The sequence below is a fragment of the Salvia hispanica genome, chromosome 6, assembly GCF_029641045.1.
Source record: "Salvia hispanica isolate PSC_SH4W2 chromosome 6, Shi_PSC_v1, whole genome shotgun sequence".
Lineage (NCBI taxonomy): Eukaryota > Viridiplantae > Streptophyta > Magnoliopsida > Lamiales > Lamiaceae > Salvia > Salvia hispanica.
In genome coordinates this window covers 46,143,557-46,169,837 of record NC_142697.1, presented here as the reverse complement: position 1 = coordinate 46,169,837, position 26,281 = coordinate 46,143,557, and the positions used below count along the sequence as shown (strand labels likewise).

At 36.3% G+C, this 26,281-nt stretch overlaps 4 protein-coding genes and 1 long non-coding RNA gene across 9 annotated transcripts; all 5 read left to right on the top strand.

The window, feature by feature from the left end:
* The first annotated feature begins 1,838 nt into the window (after positions 1 to 1,838).
* LOC125208495 (phospholipid:diacylglycerol acyltransferase 1-like) lies at positions 1,839 to 6,210 on the top strand. 2 transcript variants are annotated; one of them, XM_048108129.2, is made up of 7 exons: positions 1,839 to 2,458; positions 3,370 to 3,592; positions 3,663 to 3,943; positions 4,059 to 4,386; positions 4,963 to 5,222; positions 5,338 to 5,419; positions 5,550 to 5,675. In XM_048108129.2, exons 1-7 carry the CDS (start codon positions 2,049 to 2,051, stop codon positions 5,556 to 5,558), a joined length of 1,593 nt encoding a protein of 530 aa, XP_047964086.2. In that variant the 5' UTR covers positions 1,839 to 2,048; the 3' UTR covers positions 5,559 to 5,675. The 2 variants fall into 2 exon arrangements, with proteins under 2 accessions (XP_047964086.2, XP_047964084.2); XM_048108127.2 differs by having other exon boundaries at positions 1,840 to 2,458; positions 5,338 to 6,210.
* A 2,006-nt stretch (positions 6,211 to 8,216) lies between these two features.
* LOC125203285 (polyadenylate-binding protein-interacting protein 3-like) lies at positions 8,217 to 13,547 on the top strand. Of its 4 annotated transcripts, none has more exons than XM_048101597.2 (13): positions 8,217 to 8,612; positions 9,327 to 9,462; positions 9,564 to 9,707; positions 9,830 to 9,960; positions 10,165 to 10,355; positions 10,602 to 10,779; positions 10,874 to 11,008; positions 11,104 to 11,134; positions 11,568 to 11,875; positions 11,981 to 12,121; positions 12,654 to 12,746; positions 12,837 to 12,887; positions 13,189 to 13,547. In XM_048101597.2, the coding sequence occupies exons 2-13, from the start codon at positions 9,372 to 9,374 to the stop codon at positions 13,189 to 13,191; spliced, it is 1,497 nt and encodes a 498-aa protein (XP_047957554.2). In that variant the 5' UTR covers positions 8,217 to 8,612; positions 9,327 to 9,371; the 3' UTR covers positions 13,192 to 13,547. The 4 variants fall into 4 exon arrangements, with proteins under 4 accessions (XP_047957554.2, XP_047957553.2, XP_088916019.1 ...); XM_048101596.2 differs by having other exon boundaries at positions 8,218 to 8,612; positions 9,573 to 9,707; positions 12,825 to 12,887; XM_089059893.1 differs by having other exon boundaries at positions 8,218 to 8,612; positions 9,570 to 9,707; positions 12,825 to 12,887.
* Positions 13,548 to 14,790: 1,243 nt separating this feature from the next.
* On the top strand, positions 14,791 to 15,576 carry LOC125204138 (uncharacterized). The gene is made up of 2 exons (XR_007173497.2): positions 14,791 to 14,941; positions 15,303 to 15,576. It is a non-coding gene; the product is annotated as an uncharacterized LOC125204138 (long non-coding RNA).
* A 552-nt stretch (positions 15,577 to 16,128) lies between these two features.
* Positions 16,129 to 18,806, top strand: LOC125203438 (PHD finger protein ALFIN-LIKE 3-like). Its single transcript, XM_048101776.2, has 5 exons — positions 16,129 to 16,336; positions 16,487 to 16,519; positions 17,773 to 18,001; positions 18,133 to 18,262; positions 18,374 to 18,806. Exons 1-5 carry the CDS (start codon positions 16,246 to 16,248, stop codon positions 18,653 to 18,655), a joined length of 765 nt encoding a protein of 254 aa, XP_047957733.2. The 5' UTR covers positions 16,129 to 16,245; the 3' UTR covers positions 18,656 to 18,806.
* A 2,402-nt stretch (positions 18,807 to 21,208) lies between these two features.
* On the top strand, positions 21,209 to 23,912 carry LOC125208519 (PHD finger protein ALFIN-LIKE 4-like). Its single transcript, XM_048108153.2, has 5 exons — positions 21,209 to 21,450; positions 21,576 to 21,608; positions 22,550 to 22,778; positions 23,160 to 23,295; positions 23,401 to 23,912. Exons 1-5 carry the CDS (start codon positions 21,357 to 21,359, stop codon positions 23,674 to 23,676), a joined length of 768 nt encoding a protein of 255 aa, XP_047964110.2. The 5' UTR covers positions 21,209 to 21,356; the 3' UTR covers positions 23,677 to 23,912.
* The last annotated feature ends 2,369 nt before the right edge of the window (positions 23,913 to 26,281 follow it).

Here is a 26,281-nt window from a genome sequence, read left to right as displayed (position 1 = left end):
AAAATGAAATTACCAAAATGTCCATTTTGGATTAATGTATTTGATACTACCTCCGTCTATCGAAATTTGTCTCACTTTGACTCGACACGGGTTTTAAGAAATGTAATGGAAAGTGAGTGTTATGGGATTGTGGGTCCTGCTTTTATATATTACTTCCTCCGTCCCAGCTAAAATGACACGTCCCTTTTTTTCACGTGTTTTGGAAAAATGATAATAAATAGTTAAAGTGAAGAGAAAATAAAGAAAAAGATAATACTACCTCCGTCCCCTAAATTTTGAAAAAGTTGGTGGGATGTGGGTCCTACTTTTAAAGTATTAGTTTTATAATAAAATGTTAATATAAATGAGTTAGTGGAATATGGGGTCCACTACCAAAAATGGTAAAAGTGAAGTGTGGCAAAATTTAGGGGACGGACCGAAATAGTAAACTATGTCAAAATTTGGGGGATGGAGGTAGTAATATAGAATATAGTGTCTTCTACAATATTCTCAAACTTACTTTATTTTTTCTCTATTTTAACTATTTATCATCATTTTTCCAAAACACAAGTGCGAAAAAAAATGTAGCATCTTAGCTGAGATAGAAGGAGTAGTTTTATTTTATAATAAAATGTGAGTAGGAATGAATTAGTGGAAGATGAGGTCCACTACTAAAAATGGTAAAAGTGAATTTGAACAAATTTTTTGGGACGAAAATGGAAAATGAAATAAATTTTAGTGGACGGAGGTAGTACTAATTCTCTCTTATAAGATATTCAACATACTCCTTGATAAACTTTGGATAGCTCATATTTAATCCAAATGTATATTATGAGAGTAGGTGAATTAATCATTATTATAATATGTTTTCTCTGTTTAATAAACATATTACTCCATTATTTATCACATCTCTTGGAGGGAATGGTCAGTGAACACAAATCAGAATTCAGGCCCACCTAAATTTCAAGCTAATATATAATTTGGCCCAAATTTTCCAGAAAGTTTTAGTGTAAAAAACGTTACCAATCTAAATTACAAATTAAATCCCTTTATTAGATCCAATAATCACGATATGAATAATATAATGAATACATAAATTCCATGAATCTCTACAAAATTAAAGCTCAATGTGACCGTGGCGATTTTAAGACTGTTGAACATATAAGTATTGATCTTTTTCTAGTAAAAAAGTGAAAATAATTTCGAATATGTTTCATAAAAAAAACTCGGGTTTCTATTAAACTATTAAAAATAATTTCATAGCAAAATTTGGAAACATAAAACATAATAAAACATTAGAATGAATTAATGATAATTTCTTTTTAGAAAGGGATATTGGCATCTAATATCACGAAATTTTCAAAAAGTTGGGTTTTTCCCACGAACTTTAAAATTAGCAAATAATATCACGAACTTTACCCAGTGTTTGTTTTTCCACGAATGAAAATTTTTTCACAAATAATATTATGATACGGATTTGTTTTCGTAATTTCTCGACAACAATTTTGAGAGTTTCAAGTTTTTCAGTATTTGAAGATAGTTTTTCTTGAAGTATACCCTCCAAAATTGTTTTTTAATCTATTAAAATAACATAAAATTTTTTATCGTGGGAAAAAACAAACTGAGGGTAAAGTTCGTGATATTATTTACCAATTTTAAAATTCATAAGAAAAGCTCAACTTTTTGAAAATTTCGTGATATTAGATGCCAATATCCCTTTTATATATATTAAAATTAACTTATTTAATAAAAATAGAATGTAGGCAATTACAGTTACACAGTACTTAATTAGACCCGACCCGCCCGACCCGACCCGACTCGAATCGGCCGTGTGATACTGACACGAGATTGGATCATTCATTCAATCGGTAGAAACTCAGCCTCGCGCCACCAATTCCTCCTCCGCCGCCGCCAGTTTCATTCTCAGAGCTCACACACAAGCAGCAGCTAGGTACTAATCGCAGCCTCGATCATCGAAAATCCAAATCTATTCACAGAATTAATTATTAAAAAAAAAAAAAAAATCAATCCGGATCGGTCGATTTTCCCGCCAACACTCATATTCCGCGATGCCATCGCTGCGACGGAGGCGCGCCGCGGCGCAGGAGCCGGTCCGCGATCCTGATCCGGACGAGAGGAAGCCGGAGCTCCGGAGACCGAGGAGGCAGCGGAAATGGTCGTGCCTGGACAATTGCTGCTGGTTCATCGGTTGCGTCTGCGTGGCGTGGTGGGCGCTGCTGTTCCTGTTCAACATGATGCCTTCCTCGTTCCCGCAGTACGTCACGGAGGCGATCACGGGGCCAATGCCCGACCCGCCCGGGGTGAATCTGAAGAAGGAGGGGCTGCAGGCGAAGCATCCGGTGGTGTTCGTGCCGGGAATCGTCACGGGAGGGCTGGAGCTGTGGGAGGGGCATAGCTGTGCTGAAGATTTGTTCAGGAAGAGGCTGTGGGGAGGCACTTTTGGTGATGTTTACAAGAGGTGAAGATATTACTTGACTCTCTCTTTTTGTTTGAGTTTATTCCATGTTACACTATTTCTTGATTTTGAGGTAAAATTGGTTGTTTGGTTTTTGAAAAGGTAGATAGAGTAGGAAAAGTAAAGATTGGAATAATGTTTTAGCTTTTGTACAGTAATTGTGTATCTAAAAGGTTAGATCTCTATCTAGTTAGGAGTTGTGTTGGTATTTGCAGGACTAGTTAATGAACATTTTAGGGTTTTTGGCTTTTTAAACCAAAACTTTTCCCTGAATTCCGGATTTTTCCATGAACTATGAGATTTGTTTTTAAAACCACGAACTTTCATTTCGTTAGGATTTTCCCCTGGCGGGTCAACGACGAAACCCGGGTTGTCTACATGTCAAATTTAATCTTAGTTGTCACTAAATTGATTACTTGGATCCTATTTCGCACAATAATACATACAATCACAATTATTACATAACAAATGACAACTTATGAATAAACAAAACACAACTTTAACATTTTGAATTATGCTATTCGGGTCGGAAATGTGTTATTCGGGTCGGGTTGGGAAAATCCTAGCGAAATGGAAGTTCGTGGTTTTAAAAACAAATCTCATAGTTCATGGAAAAAACCGGAATTCGGGGAAAGATTTTGGTTTAAAAAGCCAAAAACCCAACATTTTACTATGTAAAGTAGTAATTAGTGGTGGTATCACACTATCACTCACCACTTATTAGTGGAAGCCTACTGCCTTGTTTGTGTCTGTGTGTGTTTAAGACTCTTGAGTTTCCTGTAAGATGTTTTCATGCTTCTGAGACACAATACATGAGATGAAGTTTTTAATCAGTTATTCCTCAAAAGTTTCTTGTCTACCATTGACCTGCTTCTTATATAAGTTTCAACCTGTATTTTTGTTTTTACTGTTAGGCCACTATGTTGGGCGGAGCATATGTCATTGGATAATGAAACTGGCTTGGATCCTCCGGGTGTGAGAGTCAGGCCTGTCACTGGCCTTGTCGCGGCAGATTACTTTGCTCCGGGGTATTTCGTTTGGGCAGTTCTAATAGAAAATCTTGCTCAGATTGGGTATGAAGAGAAAGCCATGTACATGGCTGCTTATGATTGGAGGCTTTCATTCCAGAACACAGAAGTACGTGTTAACATATATCAATCCTCTGTTCTTGTTGACGCACTTTTGTTATCAAATACTTACTTTTCAGGTGCGTGATGGAGCACTGAGCAGAATAAAAAGTAATATAGAACTGATGGTTGCTACAAGTGGACACAGGGCAGTAATCATTCCACATTCCATGGGTGTTCTATACTTTCTCCATTTTATGAAATGGGTGGAGGCACCTGCTCCAGTGGGTGGAGGAGGTGGACCAGACTGGTGTGCTAAACATATAAAGGCTGTGATGAACATTGGGGGGCCACTTTTAGGTGTTCCGAAAGCTGTTTCTGGGCTTTTCTCTGCAGAAGCAAGAGATATTGCTGTGGCCAGGTACGAACTTCTTGTTTACTTTAGTGCAAATCTCGTTAAGATTGATAGCCAGCCAACTTTTGTATGGTTAGTTCCTGTGCTTACCCGTAGCCGATTTTCGGTCAATTGTATTCAGGACAATTGCTCCTGGTGTCCTGGATAAGGATCTATTCCGAATCCAAACCTTGCAGCACGTAATGAGGATGACAAGGACATGGGATTCAACAATGTCAATGATACCAAAAGGTGGAGACACCATTTGGGGTGGACTTGACTGGTCACCTGAGCAGGGTTATGCTGCTAGCAAAAGAAAGCAAGATACCAGCCAACCTGAGAACTCAACCGGTACGGAAGATGAAAATATTGAACCAAAAGTAAAACATGCCCATTATGGAAGAATAATATCCTTTGGGAAAGATGTAGCCGAGGCAGATTCTTCGGATATTCAGAGAGTTGATTTTAGGGTAACGTTTCTTATTTTCTTCTGTGATATCTATCGCATGTTAATTAGTCCCTACTTTGGGATGTCCCTAATTTAGTTCCACCAGTTCCATATTTGCCATTTATCTGGTCTGTTTCTTGCGACGGGGAAAAAATAAAGACATCTGGCAAATTAATGATTTCATGACGATGATTAAAAAGAACAGTAAATAGCAGCATCAGATTAATGTTAATATTAGAAGATTAGCTAAACTAAATTTTGATTTTTCACCAAAGTGAATGTGCTTTACATTCCAAGCTAGATTACTTTGATTTTAAGAGTTCATAAAACAAACAAAAATGAAAGTGATTGTTCTCTGTATAATGACAAAACAGCAGCCTAGTCATGAGAAATCAATGTCACAAGTTATTACTCTGATCTCAATCTCTTTCAACTTATTTTACCTGCCTTTGGATATGTTTCAGTTGAAAACAGCTCAAAGAAAAAACATGATGTGCCTGGATGGTGTATAAACATGATGTAGTTGAATGTGTCATTTTAATTGTGTCATGGACTGTTACTAAACCTTTTATTGATACGATCAAGTTGTTTTTTGCAGGATGCTGTAAAGGGCAACAATTTTGCAAACGATACTTGTCAAGATGTGTGGACAGAGTATCATGACATGGGTATTAGTGGCATCACATCTGTTACTGAATATAAAGTTTATACTGCTGGAGATATACTGGATCTGCTAAACTACGTTGCCCCCAAAATGATGGAGCGTGGCGGTGCTCATTTTTCTTATGGTATTGCTGATAACTTGGACGACCCCAAGTATTCGCACTACAAATATTGGTCAAATCCATTAGAAACAAGGTTAGACAGTGAGCATCGTGTACTTAACTTTTGATCTCTGTTAACTAATTTTTTTCCGCGATTTTATTAGGTTTGCAGCATTTTGTAATATACATTAACAACACCCTTTTTGCAGGTTACCAAATGCCCCAGAGATGGAGATCTTTTCTATGTATGGAATTGGCATTCCTACTGAAAGAGCTTATGTATACAGACAGGTCGCGGCTACAGATTGCTACATTCCTTTTCAAATTGATACATCTGCGGTTGAGGAAAATATAGATAGATGCATAAAAGATGGTGTTCTCACCGTTGATGGGGACGAAACTGTCCCTGTATTAAGTGCAGGCTACATGAGCGCAAAAGGGTGGCGTGGAAAAACCAGATTCAATCCTTCAGGAATGAAAACTTATATACGGGAGTGTGATCATGCTCCCCCGTCTAATCTTCTTGAAGGCCGCGGCACGCAGAGTGGTGCTCATGTTGACATCATGGGAAACTTTGCCTTGATCGAGGACATTATGAGGGTTGCTGCCGGTGCCACAGGGGAGGAGCTGGGAGGTGATCGGGTGTACTCAGACATCTTCAGCTGGTCCGAAAGGATCGAACTGCCTCTCTAACCCAACCTGTATGATAGGCTTTCAAGGCTCCATTCTGTAAATTATACAAATTGTCTTCTTGAAGCAGGACGGTGCATCACGATTGAGGATTCCATTCTGCTACATCATACTCTTGACTCGAACAGTGGCACTGGTGCACGGTGGCTGAGGCAACGCACGAAGAGAGGCGTTTGCTTCAGCGTGATCGAGCTTCTGAAGCGGGAATGTGCTGACATTTGTATTATATGATCCTACTGTTGTTGTGTGGGATCAAGAAACATGGTAGAGAAAAAAGAAAAAATGTGTATCCATTCTTTGGTTTAGATTTTCATTCCAATTACTTCGCAGAAATATTCTTCTTTCTTTCCATTTTTTTAAAAATAAAATAAACTATAGTAGTAAACTTTATCTTTTGTCCATGTACATCATTTTTTGTGCAATCTATTCGTTTTGGATTGACTTGACATCCACAAAATTTCAATAAATTTGAGTTGGAATCGTTTTGAACTAGAAATTTTCAACTACAACTCTAGTCTTTTCGATCGATTTAGAGCAATTCATCAGTTCAAAGCTAGATTGTCATCTATAATTTTTAGTAGCTATTAACTACGTTACGACTTACAACAACCTTACAGGCCAATACGATACGTAAAAGTTTGACTATATCAATATAAAACGATAAATCGAATTTTAGCCCAAAATTTGAATTTTGAACAATACAAGAAGCTACACGGAACGGATCACCTCCCCCACACCCTACACCATTTGCTACCCCACCAATAAAATAACGACATTTGTCTACTCTTTAAAATATTAAAAAACAAGTAAAATCCTATGTGTCACCTTCCTCCCCACATCCACATCAACTCGCCGGCGTGCTGGATTCGAAATACCCCTCGCTTGCCGGCACCGACGTCCTCGATTTCGACAAAACCATCCCGATCAACACGCGAGGCGCCTTCCTCTGCTGCAAAGAAGCTGCCAACAGTTAATCGATTGATCGATCGATTAGCTTTGAGTTTTGGTTTTTAACTGTGTTGATTGATTGATTCGCTCGATTGAGATGGAAATTGAATCGATCGATGACAGGATAAAGCGCGACGGGCGGTGGGGGTAGGATCATATGCTTGTCAACCTCACTGGTGGCGTCGCTGAAGCCAGGCTATGTGGCATATGCGGCGTCGAAGGCGGTGGTAAAGCCGATGGTGAAGATTATAACTGCAAATGGCAAAGATTTTGGCGGTGGTGATGGCGAAGATTTTGGTGGTGGAGGCGAATGGTGAAGATTTTGGCGAAGGAACTGAAGATTATAGCTGTGGATGCTGTGGCGCCGGGAGCGGTGGCGACGGACATGTTTTTCGCCGGAAAATCGGAGGAGGTGATAGAGAAGGCGGTGGCAGAGTGCCGGTTTGGGAGGCTTGGAGAGAAGAAGGTGCCACATAGGATTTTGCTTGTTTTTTAATAATTTAAAGAGCAGACAAATGTCTTTATTTTATTGGTGGGGTAGCAAATGGTGTAGGGTGTGGGGGAGGTGATCCTCACCGGAAACTACATGCGTAGTGTGTACTCTTTTAGTAAGTTGAGTCCCACAAGCCATAATTTATCATACATATCTGAATGAGAAACAAAATAAAATACCTTTTCGATTCATCCAATCATAATTAAATGTTAGATATTTTTTACTACTTCATCCGTTCCATAGTAATAGAGTCATTTTATCATTTTGGTACGTTTCATAGTAATAGAGTCATTTCCCTTTTTAGTAAAAGTCAACACATTTTTCCACACCTAGTTTACTCTCTCTTACTTTTTTTCTCTCTTTATCTCTCTACATTTTTCATTTTCCACTTTATTATCCTTTTACTTAACTCACCTAACACAATTTTTCTTAATCTCCGTACCAAAAAAGAAATGCATCCATTACTATAGAACGGAGGGAGTATTATTTTTTAAAAGTTTTTTTTCAATTAAAATACTCCCTTCGTTTCTTCATAGTTGAGTCATTTTCTATTTCGAAAAGTTTCTTCATAGTTGAGTCATTTCGATATACAGTAACTTTTTTTTCTTTCTTACTTTATTCTCTCTTACGTTATTCTCTCTACTTTATTCATTTTATACTTTATTATCTCTACATTTTTTCTCTCTCTTACTTTTTAATCTATTTATTTAATACATCCAACATTCATTTCTAAAACTCTATACTGAAAAATTTCGCCTTAATTATGAAGAAACGGAGGGAGTATTAGACGAAGCAAAATAGAATATTCACTCTAAACAAAATGACGCGTTTCAAAATCTTTTCAGTGAAATAACCAACCTCCGCGAAATTCAACGGTATATCGGGTCGGGTCGTGTCGGGTATCCGGGTACCGTATATAAGCAGACAAAATTTCGCCTAATGCATTTCACAATCACAATTAGCCCCATTTCCTGAGCCGGGTCCGGATTTTTCGCGGCTGCAGCCTTCAAAACTACGTCGTTTCATTGCTCGATCAAACCTTCTCCGAGATTGCCTCCCTTTCTCTCTCTACAATCTACATCTCCCATTCTATTTCCCGCGAGTAATTCCGGCATCCTTCATCGCAGGATTCATAGCTTAATGCGATTTGTTCCATGGAATAAAAAACTCAAGGTTCAAGGAGGATTTTTTTTTCTAGGGCGATATAGTTCCCAATTTAGTTGATTTTATCCATTGTAGCTATATTCGTTTGGATTTATTCGGAAAATGATATAGCTGAACACAAACAAAGGAAAATAGCTGCAAATATAATTTGTAGTTGCTCCATTTTGTTGCTTGGTGATTGCTATACAGGTGCGTTGTAAACAGTTATTTATGTTTGTTGATTTTGGTATTTGTTAATGGTGATCGTTATCAGGAGCCTTTTGTTGTTTTTTGATTTTGAAATGCAATATTTTGCCTATTAGTAAATAAATCTGTGATGCATGCTAGGATTGGATTTCTAGCTTTGTGGAATCTTTAGAATTCAAGGTTCTTTCATTTTTTTGAAGTATTGGTTTTAAATTATTATGTGTGAACATTAATAACAACCATTTTCACTACATTATCCTTTTTTGTGAGTTTTGTAATCTAGTTTTTGGCAAGTTTGTTGTTTGGATCCTGCTTCTGCTAGTGTCTTAGTAACTTCCAATGGAGACATCTTCTGTTGGTTTAATTTATCCTTTTTTTTGTTAAATATAAGTTTCATGTATCCGGATGCCTTCTACACAATTAGAAGATATGCAACCTTCTATGCTGGTAAAAAGAAAAATTCTGGCGAATAATTCGAACCTGTCTCAAACTGGAAATCATGTAATTTTAGGTTGTTCAATGAACATGGTTAATGGTTATGGATATCAACCACTTGAATCTTCAGCTATTCTAGGCATTTGATCCATGGTCACACCTAAATGATGGTGTTTTGTTGTTTCCTTTCATATTACCATGAGAAGTTATCTAGTTCAAAGTCTTGAACTTTATCTTGTGTTTGGTGAAAGATTTTGACTGTACTGTTTGTTTCCTTTGCAGTACGTTTTTACCTGGGTTTAATTTATTTGCTTGCGTCGGTTGAAGATGAATATGCAGCAAGCTCTCCCACCAAGATCCTCTTCTAATGGATATGGTAACCATAAATTCGAAGGAGATACCGCAACAAGATTTAACAGTAAGTTTCAGCTGATAGCAGGAGCAGTTTAGTTAAGAATTCATGATTGTGATCTCATAGTTTGTGTATAATCTGCCAAATCTAACGCCGTGTAACTTTAGGTGTAGCAGACTCACATGAATCAAATTCTTGTGATAGACTTATATATTTAACTACATGCCTCATCGGGCATAAAGTGGAAGTACAGGTTCAAGATGGATCAATATTTTCTGGAATCTTTCATGCAATCAGCGGGGAGGATTATGGTACGTTAAGAAAATATAGCTCAATAAGGCTAATGATAAAAGCATCTTGCTGTGTTTTAAGAACTATTTTGAACCCTGCAGTTACAAAATCTCCCTGACATAGTACTATTTTGTTGGTATAGGTGTTATTCTGAAAATGGCATGTTCAGTTAAGAATGGTTCTCAAGGTCAGAAAAATATTTCAGATTCTTCCGAGCCTCCTTCTAAGACTTTGATAATACCTGCTACGGATCTTGTGCAAATCATGGCAAAGGTACAACAGTATTCGTACTTGTAAAAAAAAAATTCTGATGCCAAATTTGGACTGCTACATTGGCATTTGCATGATAAAGTTACCTGTAACTTATGTAAATTGTTTTGTCTTGATTATGATGCAGAGCATTCTGCTAACATGGATATCTTGTAATTGGATTTAAAATCCCAAATTAATCTTATTTGTAAATTGTAACCGGAACAGGACGTGCCTGTAATTAGGGATGGTTTCTTGAATGAGCTCCAACGTGGAAAGCAGCAAGAGCTTATGACAGATTCCTGCATATCACAATCTCGGAATGTAGAGGCGGGGAGAGAATTGGAGCGATGGGTCCCTGATGAAGATGATCCTGGGTGTCCTGAACTGGAGAATATATTTGATGGTTCTTGGAACAGGTATTTTGCATGTATGAATTTAGTTAACTCCGAAACCTCTTGTCTACTTCATTGTGGTTAGATGTTCAAAAAGCCATCAGCCATGGTTTCGGAGATAGCAACATATTACCTTTTGGAAATTGTATAGTAGGATTTGAATTGTTAAAGTTACTATTTATTCATGAAAAAAGGTCCTGTAAATCTCCAATTATTTCAGTACATGTGATGCTATTTTGATTAGTATGGTAACTTTTATATGCATAACAGAGGCTGGGATCAGTTTGAGGTAAATAAAACTTTATTTGGAGTTAAGAGCACCTTTGATGAGGAGCTTTACACAACAAAGCTCGATAGAGGCCCTCAAACGAGAGAATTGGAAAGAGAAGCTCTAAAGATAGCTAGAGAGATTGAGGGTGAACAAACCCTTGATCTTCATCTTGCAGAGGTTGGACTGAGACGTGGCTTCATGTTTTTTTTAATCTTTCCTTCAGTATGTGTTTTTTTGTTTATCTCAGTTATGTAATTATGTTATTGTGTAGGAAAGAGGTATTCAAATTGATGGAAACATTGAGATAGATGAAGAAACTCGCTTTTCTTCAGTCTACCGGGGGAATCATGAGAGATCATATGAAGATATTGTGGAGACAGTATTGGAGGATGAAGAAATGCAAGATGTGAGAGTCTATTGAGTGCTCTGGAGTTTGATGACGTTTCTTTGAGTAGTTGTTGTTGGATCTAACTGTCACTTGTTTTTTCCTTTTATTTGCAGGTACATGATCAGAGAGCATCTAAAACTGAGGGTGAGTGATCTCTCTTATTTTTCCAGCTACACATATATGTTTGGCTCTTCGTTCTTTTAATTAGACCTAAATTTCTTTTTATTGGATGAGTTTTTCAAAAATCTTTAGGATTTCCTCCATCCCACTCAAGATGTCCACCTTTCCCTTTTAGTTTGTCCCACTCAAGATGTCCGCTCTCTATATTTGGAAATAAATCTCTCTTCCCTCATTAAAATATTCAACTACCTTTTTCTCTCTACTTTATCCACCTTTATACTCCTAAAACACGTGCCACTCAAGAATGTGGACATCTTGAGTGGGACGGAGGGATTACAATATTTCTTTAAATTAATTTTCTTTTGCTTTTGCATATTCTGAGTTCTATAGACTATTTCCCCTTGAGCCATGATATTCATCTTTGTGTTCATTAAGGTTGATGTGATTACCTTCTCAGGTTCAAACTCGTTGAATAAAGAAAGCTGTCCGAAGGTTGGATTATCTGCGAATGCTATTGCATTTGATCCATCACGTTTTTCATCCAAAGTTCAGGATAAGGGAAGCTTCTCCAACGAGTTACCAAAGGGTTCATCATGTCCTGAAGCACAAGGGGCAGCAACCTCTCTTGCCCGGACCAGTAGCTCTGCGTCGTCCACTTCTGATCGCGGAGGAGGTACCTCAGCTTCTGCTGGCCGTGGATTGTCTCCTAGTTCATCTGTTGCTTCACTGTCTTCAGAGAAGTCAACACTTAATCCACATGCCAAGGTGAACTACATGATTGGAAATTCAGATGCATGCTCATAATTTTGTGTCATTATGTCCCTTGTGCTTGATTTGTCTTTTGCTAACTCTCTTACTCGTCTTTTTCAGGAATTTAAATTTAATGCAAATGCTAAGAGCTTCGTCCCATTTCAGCCACCTAGGCCGATTTCTCCTATTGTAGATAATTCCTTCTACTATCCACCTATGGCTACTGCAACACATATGCATGGCATGCCATCTGGTGTTGGGGTGAGTGCACATATCTCTATTTCTACTGCCTTTTATCTTGGTTTAGATGGTCTAGTATATTTCTACGATCGAGCTTACCTTAGCTGTCAAACACATGTAGTATAATAACTAGTGGATGCTAGTTCTTTTCATTCAATATTTCTCAGCCCCTCAGTTGCATATCAGTCAACAGCAATAATGTCAAAATTAGAAAAAAATCGCATAAACTAAAGAATTCTGTATCTAATGATTCAATAACTGCGAGATTTTTGAGATTGTAATTCATAAGGATGGCTTTTGAGTGCTTTAAGAGTGTTTTTTAGGAGAAGAAATAGAAAATGAGCTTATTGGACAATGTATGTTTTAGTCTGTTTTCATTATAAAAAAAAGTGAAGAAATATCTGTGTACAGGAGTATCAATCATAGCCTTGGTATCTTCGGTTCACAGAGAAGGAAACTACTTTTTCCTTGTCATCTTGATCATCATATGCCTGCACTTTCTTAGTAAAGTTAACTCACACCGATCCATTTTGGGCTTATTATGATTGTGTAGGCTGGACCTTTGTTTACTGCACAGCCGCCAGTTATGTATAATCCACCGGCTACACCAATGTCACAACAATTTTACCATCCAAACGGACCTCAGGTTAGTCGTATTCTGCTCTACTCAGGATTCTGCCCACAATTTTGTGGCGCCGAGGAAAATTAATTAGTTTTCTTGCAGTATGGACAACAGATGACAGTAGGACAACACCGGCCAGTTTACTTCATGCCCACATATCCGCACGTAAGCAACCATTCCCCCCTCTTTCCTTTTCCCACTTTATGTTGTAGAAGCTCGAGTAGAATTGTTTCGACCTTGTTAGCATGCGTTTCGACTAAAACATGATTTTGCACGTGGACAATCTCCCAATCTTCATGGAGCCCATCTAATGACATCTCATAAGGAAAAACATGATTTTGAATGTTGCATTTGTGCTGTCCCATGTCTCTGTCGAGCACCACCTACCTACAATCACAACGTATCTTGTGCTGAAAACTCGTTACTTTTATCGTCCCCATTCATTAAATCCTGTATTCTTATGCAGTAAATGCAGTACAAGTGAAGGGAGAGTTTTGCTAAATGACGGCAAACACCACCTACATGTGTTTTTGGGGATTCGAATTTTTACAAGGCTGCTTGGGGATTTTTTGGTGTGAGGCAAGCAGCCGATGTGTTATTTAGTGGCGGTCGAGCTTGAGACGACGAGAGTGATGAGACCATGTGACATTAGGGGAATTTTCCCCTTACTGGTTTTAACAATTTTTCTAAGGCAGTGACAGTGAGTGATTTTCACATTCTTAACTTTGGTGGTGTTCTAACATAGAGTTATGTATTCCTTTTGAATTTTTTGTTTGGGTTTGATATGAATCGGTAATTAATATATTGATTATTAGTTAGTTAAAATTTTCTCTAAAAATATCTTTGAATTTTTATAAAGAGTTTTCACCTATAAGCGTTAAATAGTTTTTAGATCTCTTGCCTTTTGACTTTGAAACCTAACTTCATTAAAATCCATGTCATATTGTCATTACATTATTTTGATCGAAGGAGTATTTTATTGAATGAGGATATTTTAATTCTTATGGAAATTTTATTAAATGCAACTATATTGGTGGAAAATCAAGACTGGTATCTTACTCACTTTTTGGAATATGAGTGGTTGTTTAGTATACAATAGAGTATAAATATAATGACAAGTGATATGTACTATAATAAAAATTAAATAGTCACTAGTTTGATGTGATGGAATTCGTTATTCCAAGTCTACATATTCAAATTATAAAGTGAGTCCAACTTACTTATTCGAGCACCTACATAACTTTATAAGTTTTCAATTCGTCCCTTTGCATAATTTCCTTTCCTTTTCTTCACCTAGTGATTCCTCAAATATACCTATGGTGGTATAGATAGTATAGATGCTACACTTCATGGAATACATTACAATAGTTTAGGAAACTAAGTTCATGATTCTTGGCAAAACATTTATATAGAGTTAAAAAAATAATAATAATAAAAATAATTCTGCACCACTCGAATCTAAGTGTGTTATTGATTCAGAACCATTGTTTTTAGTTACGAAATGGTGTTATAGTTCCAAGGGAAATGAAACCAATCACACCGACGACATATTTGTCCATTTTGGTTTTGAATTGGTAACTAATAGTTCCGGTTTTCGATCAAAATCGACGTTTTTTTATTTATAGATCATTTTATTGAATTTTTCAACATTTCTTTTACAATTTTCAGTTGTATCCTAGTTCGGAAAAAATGGCGGTTAAACGCCAATTCTCGATTCCAAATATTGGAATCGGACCGATAGAACCAATAAAATTGTGTTTAGTTAGGCAAAGGCCCTCACAATTTAAAAATTAGAATAGCCAGTCCGTTTATGGCCAAATCAACGGTGCATATTTAACCATGCATCCATTTCAATCACTGGAAACACTACGTACGACATGTAATAAGATCCTTAAAAACCACAAAACCTTAAAATTGTCAAAATTTCAACTTAAATATTTATATGAACAACCAACTAGGCTTAGTCCAAAGATGCTTTCTTTTCTTTGTAAAAAAGAATTCAAAACCGCAAAGTTGATCTATATCTATATAAATCGAGAGCTACTTCTTCTTTTCTAGCACAAAACACAATGATCATCATAAACCCTCTATTTAGAATCTTAGTCCCTTTTGATATTCAAGAATTTGAGCCTATATTTGTCAACGCAAGGCAATATCAAGCGATCTTGCGACGTAGAAGACAAAGAGCAAAGATGCATAAACTCAAGAAGCCCAAAAAGGTTTGTTATGTTATGAATGATTAGATGGTTTTGTCATGATTGAATTTTCGTGAATTCGAATCCCATCAATATGTACTATAAATCGTCTGGCCCATGAATGCTTTGTCGTGTGTTATGTGATTATTTGTTTGAAACTTCGGCCATGAGGCCACTCTCCTTGGGTGGATTTGGTTAACGGATAATGTCATAATGGTGTTGTTCATTTGCTTCTATTTTTGTGGGTTGATCTACCGTTTTTCTTCTATACGTTGATTTCGTTGTATTGTCCTCTTTTTAGTTTTGAGCGTTTTAATTAGTATATTACACAAAAAAACATGTACTAAATCGAGTTTATTTCTAAATACTGTATTATTTTGGGCAGCCATATTTGCACGAATCAAGACATCTTCATGCAATGAGAAGAGTTAGAGGAAAGGGTGGAAGATTCCTTAAAATAAGGAAAGTTGGAGACAATCCATTACCTCAACTCAAGTGAAAATATGTCCTTTAGTCTTTTGTATGGTCAACTCATGGTTGTTATGTTTGAGATTCTTGTTATGTCATTAACTAGATGACACACAATGAAAAACATGCAAGATATATAAGTGTGTTGAGCATTTACTTCTACAACTGAATAAATATTCGATTGTCGTGTACCATCTTTTCATGGTTTAATCGAATCCTATAAATGAATCCATCAAGTTAGTATCATCAAGAGTGTCCTCTCTCGAAATCTCCCGTCAACTGCATAGTAGGCCAAGATTACACGTTGTCACCACCTTTCTCGCCCTCACACCAACCTCCTAACCTAGGCTCCGACTAACAACTACCGCAAAAAACCCCAAAATCAATCTCGGAAAGAAATCTACCGATTCTCTCTCAATCGGTTGTACAGTCGATCCGATAACTTATTTCGGTGACGATGTTTCCTATTCAAGCCAAATTGCAGTATTTATTACTCAATTGTTCGAGAAGGATAAATCACTCTAAAAAGGAACTGATGCACGTGCAATGATTTACTTCACGAACCCTAGTAACTCAGAATTGTATTTTCGACGAAAAAATTAAAGAAAACTTAATAAAAAAATCATAGAAAAAACCTTTAAGAAAAATAAAAATTAGTGTTTTTTATATTGGGCTTTACCCAATTCTCAAAAACAGTTAAAACCCATTGATTTTCATTAGATTCAAATCCGCTCAAAATCATCCCTTCTTCTCTCTCTCCCTATTTATTATCCCCTAACCTTAAACCCACAGAGATAATTCCCGCTGCGTTTCCCCATTGCTGCTCTTCCCCCTCGTGAAATTGAGCTCGAGAAACGGAGATGGAGCAGGGCTACAATCCCCGGACTGTTGAAGAAGTGTTTAGGGATTTCAAGGGCAGAAGAACTGGACTCATCAAAGCCCTCACCGCAGGTTTCTGTTTTATTCCCCCAAACTTTTCCGAATTTCGAATTTTCATGGTGGAATTTGTAAGCGGAGAATTAATTTGCTTCGGTGTGTGCGTTTTTTTAATTTGAATTTCGCTCTCACTTTGTGGTTGATGTTTTTTTTTTCCGTTTGCAGATGTTGAAGAATTTTTCCAGCAGTGTGATCCTGGTAGGGTTTCGGTTCTGTATCTATGAATATATGTTTATTTTTTGTGGTATTTTTTTCCAATTGCTGGTTTCATCTCGTGTGTCAGATGTTATCCGTGAATTGCTTTCAATTTCGTGAAATTTGTGCTGAGAGAATAGTTTGCAAAGTTAACTTGACATAATGGCATGAAATTAGTGTTAAGCTTGGATTTTGATATGTAAGGTTTAAGCTTTTTGATGCATATTTGTGTTTCCATCATTGCTTCCTTCTGTTTGTACGGATTTTCGATTTCGTGAATGAACGTAAATTTGGCGGGGTTGAAGATTAATGTATCTGCAAATGTGATTTTTGAGCTGGCGAATTAGAATGAATTAATTAGGTGGGGCGTGTTCCTCGTAGCCTATGCCCCTAATTTTTACCCAATTGCCCGGGTGCACCTTCGCTCTGGACGTCACTGATTGCACCAGAGCTACTTCACTGTTTTTACCTCTTTTGAGATCTCAAATTGTTAAGATTCTTGCATATCTTTGGGAAGCTCAGCTGTTTACAGTCCCTGCCAAAAGTCAACTGCCTCTAGCACAACTTCATATCCTGTAGATTTGGAGGGCTTGCAATGAAATCTAAAGCGATATGTACCAAACTTGAGGTGGAATAGGTGGGGGCGTTAATAAACTGTTGGAAGATATTGCCAAATATTTTGACCTTGACTAGTTACAAACTTTGATGTGTGCTCCATATCTTCGTCTTTCCTTTCCGAAAAAGATTCTCAGTCAGTCTCCTATTAGTTCTTTAGCTAATCCGAGGGTTTCCTGGTTTGAGAAGAACCTAATTCCTTTAATAGAAGAGTTCCCTTCAACAATTTTTTGAGCCTGCTTCATACTTATCCTCTTCCTGGAATGCATTTATTTTGATTGTCAATCATCAAAGGGCTTCAAATTTTTGTCTTCTCGGCTTCTCTACACTTGAAAGAGCTTGAAAATTTTGTCTATCTTCGGGAATTGCCAAGAATTGCTTCATACTTTGCTAAATATGTGACCTGGCAGAAGCATGTACAAATGGCTATTGGTTCCCGTCGCTATTGACATTGGAAGTTGTATCGTTGCATTCACAAGCTAGTATCATTTTGTTAGATGCTACATTAGATGTAGTTGTATCACCTGTTTCATATTTGTCATATTCTCATGGTAGAAATTAATTGTGTGTATGCCATCTTTCGTGACTTATTGTGTGGCTTATGCAGTTAGTTTTAAATATGTGATGTTTTCCTTTTCCAGAGAAAGAGAATTTGTGCTTGTACGGGTTTCCAAATGAGCAATGGGAGGTCAATCTACCTGCTGAAGAAGTACCTCCGGAACTCCCTGAGCCTGGATTGGGAATCAACTTTGCTAGGGATGGGATGCAAGAAAAGGACTGGCTATCTCTAGTTGCAGTCCACAGTGACGCATGGCTACTTTCTGTTGCCTTCTACTTTGGTGCTAGATTTGGATTCGATAAAGCTGACAGGTACCCCAATTCTATATCTTCCTTTCTTGATTTTGGGTCGATTAGAGGACCAGTGACATGATCATAATTTGCATGATTCTTTTTGCCCGAGCTCGTACTTATGTGATGGAAATATCCCCTTTTCCTTGCAGGAAGCGGCTTTTCAACATGATCAATGATGTCCCTACTGTGTTCGAAGTTGTGACAGGTGCTGCCAAGAAACACCAGAAAGAAAAAACTCTAAACAATAGCAGCAACAAGTCGAAGTCCAACTCCAAACCGGTAGGGAAAAATCTCTCAATCATCTAAGCATGAACTTTGTCTTGAAATTGTTCACTTTACTTTTTTCTCGACTCGAGGGTGGTAATAACAACTTGGCTCTTTCGGTGACAGCGAATGATTGAAAGTACTCAGCCAAAGTTCTCACATCCACAGCCAAAGGACGAAGACCCAAAAGACGACGACGAGGTCCTAGACGAGGAAGACGAGGATGAGCATGGGGAGACACTATGCGGCGCCTGTGGGGATAACTATGCATCAGACGAATTCTGGATCTGCTGCGACATATGCGAGAAGTGGTTCCATGGCAAATGCGTGAAGATCACCCCTGCCAGAGCCGAGCACATCAAGCAGTACAAGTGCCCCTCGTGCAGCAACAAGAGAGCCCGCCAGTAGCCTTAGCGTAGACTTCGAACCCTTAGAGGTCTGTAACTTTTCCAAGACTAGTCGATTTATATCCCATTCCTTGTTTTAAGTTATCAAGCTGTGAATGTTAACTTTTTGATTGGGGATTTTGTTTATTCGTATAGTATCAGCTTCTTTCTCATATCTCTGTTTCAACTTTCAAATACTGACATGGCTTAATAGTAAATTTAATGCTGCTATTGAGAATATATGCAGATAAATATGCTGGTTTTTGTTGCAAAAGCATCACCAAATGTTAACACAAACATAGGATTACAAATTTAGTAATTTACAATGTAAGATAACGTACAAAGTCAAGCCAAGAGCACCACCTAATTTTTTAGACAAATTGAATATGATGGTTGAAAATTCAACTTGTTAGTATTAAAAGAATGTAATTTTAAAACTGATTCTTTATTTTTTGATCGCCTAAAAAGAATAAAAATAAAGGAAAGATCGGATTGTTTCTTCAGCAATTTATAATCTCTAGTAGACCTCTTAGTAGAGTCTGAACTTAGACGAAGTCTGACTATCTATCATAGCACAGGAAAAAGAACGAAACGATCTTGTAGAATTCCCAATAAAGTTCTCGATTTTTTTCCGAAAGCATATGAATTTAGGGGTGGGAATACGGGTATCCGTGGATACCCGATCCGAAAAAACCGGGTATCCAAACCCGAAAATCATCTAAAATGTCCACCTGATACCCGACCCAATATATTTTCGGATAATCCAATACCCGCCCCGGGTATCCAAACCCGACGAATCGGGTACCCAAATACCCGACTCTTTACATGTGTTAATAACTAATAAAAAAAAATTCAGATTATAATTATATTTATATTACTATAGAAAATATATAAATAGACTAATATCTTTATTATTGCATTTATTGTGTAATATAAAACTATAAAAAAAATGGGTTATTTTTATTTTAGTGTACATGATTATGTTTTATGAGGATTGGTAATGTAAATAAAACAGTAAAAGTTACGCATTTAATTAAAATATAGAAGCAATGACCTAGAGTAAGAGAGATTAACTTATTTATACTATAAGTTTAGAGAAAGTTATAATTAGTAAATAAATTAGTCCGGCACTTTAAGCCCGAAATAACTAAACTTAACTTATAAAAATACTTAAAATAATAAATGGTTATTCGGATAATTCCCGATACCCATTCGGGTTACCCAATACCCGAATTATCTTAAATTTCAATATCCAATCTCATACTCAATCCCACAAAAGTGAATATTGGATACTCAATACCCGATATCCGTATTTCCACCCCTATGTATGATTAATCATCTGCTCTCATATTTCATGAACAGTTACTGCACAAATTTCATCATTAAAAATCTAATGTCATAGGATGATTATTTTGTGGATTCACAAGACTTATGAAATCAATGTCTTAAAACGACAGATATGATGATGGGATTCTTCGAGGCAACATATAATCATTGTTGAAAAGGTATTATCTAATCAAATTTCTGTTGAATTAGTACAAAATACTACAAATAGTATTATCCAAATCACTTTCATCTCATCATAGTATTAACTAAATATGGAGTAATACGGTCAAAGCAAAAGACTACCGAATCTCTTTCTTATCTAACTAAACACAACACTCCAAAAATTAACAATACTCCACTATTTTCAAATTATGGAAAACCCTAACTATGAATATGGCTAATTATATTTAACAAAAATAAAAAAAATCCGTAATAAATACTCCTCCTGTCTCATTAGAAATGAAACATTTTCTTTTTTTTTTCGCCCCATTAAAAATGAAATTATCTAAAAATAGAAACAATATTCTTTACTTTTTCTTCTTTTTTACTTTACCCTCTTTTCATTAACACACGAAATAACACTACATAAAATCGCGTGCCGAAAAGCAAATGTTGCATATTTAATGGGACGTCTCATTAGAAATGAAACGTATTCCTTTTTGGTTTGTCTCATTAAAAATAAAACGTTTCTAAAAATAGAAACAACATTCTCTCTACTTTTTCTTCTCTTTTACCTTACTCTCTCTTCATTAACACACGAAACAACACTACATAAAATTGCATGCCGAAAAGCAAATGTTGCATATTTAATGGGACGTCTCATTAGAAATGAAACGTATTCCTTTTTGGTCTGTCCCATTAAAAATGAAACGTTTCTAAAAATAGAAACAATATTCTCTCTACTTTTTTTCTCTTTTACTTTACTCTCTCTTCACAGCACTACATAAAATCACGTGCCGAAAAGCAAATGTTGCATATTTAATGTGACGTCTCATTAACGTATTCCTTTTTGGTCTGTTCCATTAAAAATGAAACGTTTCTGAAAATAGAAACAATATCCTCTCTATTTTTTCTTCTCTTTTACTTTACTCTCTCTCTTCACAGCACTATATAAAATCACGTGCAGAAAAGCAAATGTTGCATATTTAACGAGATAGCTAGCGTAAATAGAAAAAGAATCCTTATCGGACTCATCATCAAATATTCAAATATAGTTAAACCCGACGATGTTGATTAGATTCAAATCCGCTCCATCAATTCAATCCCATCTCTCTCACTCATTCATTCTTCTCTCTCTGAAATTCTCCTGCTAATAATTACCTATAAAACCCACGCACACATTTTTTCTGCTGCGTTTTCCATTTGATTTCCGTTGTAAATTTGAGCTCGGGAGATTGATGGATGCAGCAGGCTACAATCCCCGCACTGTCGAGGAGGTTTTTAGGGATTTCAAGGGGAGGAGAGCTGGACTCATCAAAGCTCTCACTACAGGTAGGTTTTCGCGCTGAATTGGTGCTGAGCTGAATTGGTCCGTTTCGTAGCTGCATTTGTTGTTTTGCGGTGTTTTTTTCGATTTGTTTTTTGCGGTGTGGTTAAATTTGTGTTTTTGTTTGCAGATGTTGAGGAATTTTTCCAGCAGTGTGATCCTGGTATGGTGATTTTTGGTTTGCGTTTGTGTAATTTTTGGTTAGGTTTTCTGTGGTGTTTTATTTGCTGGTTTGATGTTACTGTGTTAGGCTTTTTTAGTGGAATGGATTCGATTTTGTTGATTCTGTGCGGAGAGAGTGTGTTGTGGAGTTGATTTGAGGTTGATTTGTGTTCGTTAGGGTTTTGATTTGATTTTTGAATCAGTGGTTTTGGGTTTTTGAATGTGTGTTTTTTGGTGATTGTTGGTTTTAATGTGTGTTTGGAAATGAGAGTGGATTTGTTTGGATAATTGAGACGTTGTGTTTTATATAATCGCAATTTTGTGTCTCACTGCAAATGTGATGTGTGTGAGTTATATACTTGTTCAGATATGAATTCTCAAGTGTTAATTCGCTGGATTGATGTTACTGTGTTAGCCGTTTTTTGGGGAATGGCTTCGATTTTGTTGATTCTGTGCGGAGAGAGTGTGAATTGAGCAGCAGTGTACATTTTTCGTGGTTTTTTTGGTTTTTGTATTCAATAAAAGATTATAATTTCGGTTTTCTTAAAGATCTATGCTTTATTGTTATGTAACGGGCACGAGGGATAGTTTGTTAAGCGGGTGCATGATGACGTCTATTCATTGCGATGTGGAAACATGTCGTAGTGTTTGTTGATATGTGGCAATTGGGTTTTTACGTCTTGCAATTTTATTGGATCCTTTGACATTATGTTTACGTTCCGCAATAATGGTGCTTAGCGACTTCTTTTGTGTCTATTGTAAATGATAGTGGTACTGTCGCATATGGAAGTGGATTCTGTTCTGTGTTAGATTGTAGGCGGTGTTGATTGTCGTATTATTTGGTTCATTTCGTCTTAAGATTGTGGTATAAATGAAAAGTGCTTATGTCATGTTTCTTGTTTCGTGTCGGATGCAGTTAATATTATTTACATTTTCTTTCAGAAAAGGAGAATTTGTGCTTGTACGGGTTTCCTAGTGAGCAATGGGAGGTCAATTTACCTGCTGAAGAAGTTCCGCCGGAACTCCCTGAGCCTGCTTTAGGGATCAACTTTGCTAGGGATGGGATGCAAGAAAAGGACTGGTTATCTCTCGTTGCTGTCCACAGCGACGCTTGGTTGCTTGCTGTTTCCTTCTACTTTGGTGCTAGGTTTGGATTCGATAAAGCAGACAGGTATCTACTAATTCTACAGCTATTTTATCTGCGTGGCTCTATGGGCAACTGTATTTCTAACTAGTAATAGTGATTCTGATAGTTTCTTGAATTTCTTCAAGATTTAGTTTCAAACGCGACTCCATTTTTTTTGAATTAGGGTCTATATAGTGTGCCTGGATGACCATTTCTAGGATTATCCATTTTATAGGAAACTTGGGAAAAAGTATTGTTTATCGCGCTTTTGTTTGTCTTTTTGCAAGTCTCTCCCAAATTCCAAATTATTGTTTACTTATGATTGGCTCCATAGCATTAAGATATTGAGCATTTCTATCATTAAATGTGCTTAAAGTTTTGTTGGAGTTTGATATTTATGTCCGTGGATTAATTTTTTTGGTGCAGGAAGCGGCTCTTCAACATGATCAATGATCTACCGACTGTATTTGAAGTTGTGACCGGTGCTGCCAAAAAACAGCAGAAAGAGAAATCTTCAATCTCAAATCACAGTAGCAACAAGTTAAAGTCGAACCCCAAACCGGTAAGCAATAATCTCAAAGAGGCTCGCGCATCTTCATTGATGTTTAACCGTTGTTCCAGTTGTTCCTCGTGCACATGGTAATATATTTCACTCTTTTGGTGACAGCGAGCTGAAACTCCTGGAAAGTTTTCAAGGCCACAGCCGCAGTCACAGCCAAAAGACGAAGACGATGGCATACTAGACGAGGAAGATGAGGACGAGCACGGGGACACATTATGTGGTGCCTGTGGCGATAACTATGCATCAGACGAATTCTGGATCTGCTGCGACATATGCGAGAAGTGGTTTCATGGAAAATGTGTGAAGATCACCCCTGCCAGAGCCGAGCACATCAAGCAGTACAAGTGCCCCTCGTGCAGCAACAAGAGAGCTCGCCAGTAGCCGTAGCCTAAGCCTAGACCGTGAACCCTCAGAGGTCTGTACTTTTCGAAGACTGGTCCATTTATCTTCTTCCTTGTTCTAAATTATCAAGGCTTAACCTGTGAATGTTAACTTTCTAAATTGAGGATTTTGTTTATTCGTGTAGTATTAGTATTATTTGTTGTAGGATTATAAATATTCTAGTTTTTGTTGAACAAGCATTAATTACCAAATGGTACCCTGGTAAATTTGACTGTTTTTGTTAGTAATAAATTTGTACATTAACAGATGGCAGTTTTCATATAGGGTAAATTCAAAAAATAGTGGTTACAAAGAAATGAAAAGCCAAAGGCTCCATCAACCTGTAAATTACTCAAGTTAAACGAGGGTAATTGAAACGCATGGATAATTAATTCAAATATTAGAGCTAAAACTTTTCATCTACATTAATCCAGACTATTTTGGCTCTATATAAACAAGTGAAAGCTACATTGAAATAGAGAGTTCCCAAGAAGAAAAGCAAGTACTTAAAGAAAAGGAGTAATGTGAGTTTTAAACGAAGCACGAAGCTGCTCGACAGCAAAGACTGCGATGATGAAGACGACGGCGAAAGTCAAGGGCAACAAGAACAGACCAGAGAGGTATAGAGATGTGAAGATAGATGAAATGATAGATAAGGAGGCGTCTTTTATAGTAGGAAGAATCAGGTAGTTGAACTAGAGTTTGTTGGGCCTCGTATGATTTGTGAGGCCCACTCGTATGATTGGTGAGGCCCAACAACAATGTTTAACCGTAGTTCATAGATGAAATGAGAGATAAGGAGGCGTCTTTTGTAGGAGTAGGAAGAATCAGGTAGTTGAACTAGAGTTTGGTGGGCCTCTATGATTGGTGAGGCCCAACAACAATGTTTAACCGTAGTTCATAGATGAAATGAGAGACAAGGAGGCGTCTTTTATAGGAGTAGGAAGAATCAGGCAGTTGAACTAGAGTTTGTTGGGCCTCGTATGATTGGTGAGGACTAACAACAATGTTTAACCGTAGTTCATAGATGAAATGAGCGATAAGGAGGCCTCTTTTATAAGAGTAGGAAGAATCAGGCAGTTGAACTAGAGTTTGTTGGGCCTCGTATGATTGGTGAGGCCTAACAACAATGTTTAACCGTAGTTCATAGATGAAATGAGAGATAAGGAGGCCTCTTTTATAGGAGTAGGAAGAATCGGGCAGTGAACTAGAGTTTGTTGGGCCTCGTATGATTGGTGAGGCCCAACAACAATGTTTAACCGTAGTTCATAGGTTAAACATTGTTGTTGGGCCTCATGTGATTTATGGGCTTGAAAGAATTAGTAAAAGAGTTTGCTTAGCCTTTTGATAGTAGTATAATTTTTGTATAATGCGATTAATTTATATCAAATTTGATTAATTAATTTATTAATGTAGTATATAATTTTATTATAGCAATTACTCGATTATGCATGCTTAATCGGTATATATTTTCATAAAATAGTAATTGCTACATTTTTAATGCAAATAATTTAAGTAGTTACTTGAGAAATGTATTCTGCTAAAATATAAGTAAAAATATAAATAAAGAGTACTTATATTGAAATAAAGCTTACTTTTATTTTACATCCTCTATAATATTCCTTCAGAATGCAAAATAAATTAATTAGTAAAAAAGAATAATTTCTTAACAATATTTATACTATTATATACTAACAAATGTACTTGTCATAGTGATAATAATACTATTGCAGTGAAATAGATTGTCAACAGTATTCATATTATAACAAATATATTTGTGGAATTCCAATTTGTGTTAGATTTTGAATATAAAAATAAATTACTATATTCTTCATAATTGATCACGAAATATAAAATCTTGTTCATAGATTCATTCTAAAATGATTACTTGAATAACTTGATTTTTTTTTGTAAAATATCATTAACAAAAACTATACTATTTTTCTGAAAAAATACAATACAAAATACACATGCAACTAATAATAAGTTAATTGAAAACGTGTCGTAAAAAATGAAATAAGTTAACTCAATATATACATGCAAAATAAGTGTGCATCAAATAATATATAAAACTGAAAATAAGTATATAGGCATTACATATTATTTTCAAATTTATAAATATTTAAGAAATAATTTATACTTAAATTATTCCTATATGCCTATACACATATTTTGTAGAAGGTGTTAGTGGATCTATTTTACAATAAAGATCTTTAATTATATTCATTTAATTCTACAAGTAACATAGTGTATAAAATTGTTTTTTCCAAAATTTATGGGTGATTCCTCTTTTGTTCAATTATTTAATATGATAGGTTTTATCTCCTATGATTTAATAATGGAATATTGTACTATATGATTAATTGTATCATATTATTATTGATCTATTTAGTACATAAATCTTTGTTTACCATTTTTATATAATGATGTTGTTTCTAATTTCATTAATTAATTTATATTCTAAATCAATGTTTTGAAAATATCTTAGTCGGTGCATAGCACGAGTATAATACTTGTTCTAATTAAGGTTTAGCCTTATATCTATGATAACGTGCAAAATTCAAGTCACGTGCAAATTTCAAGTTATTCTGACACAAACACAATG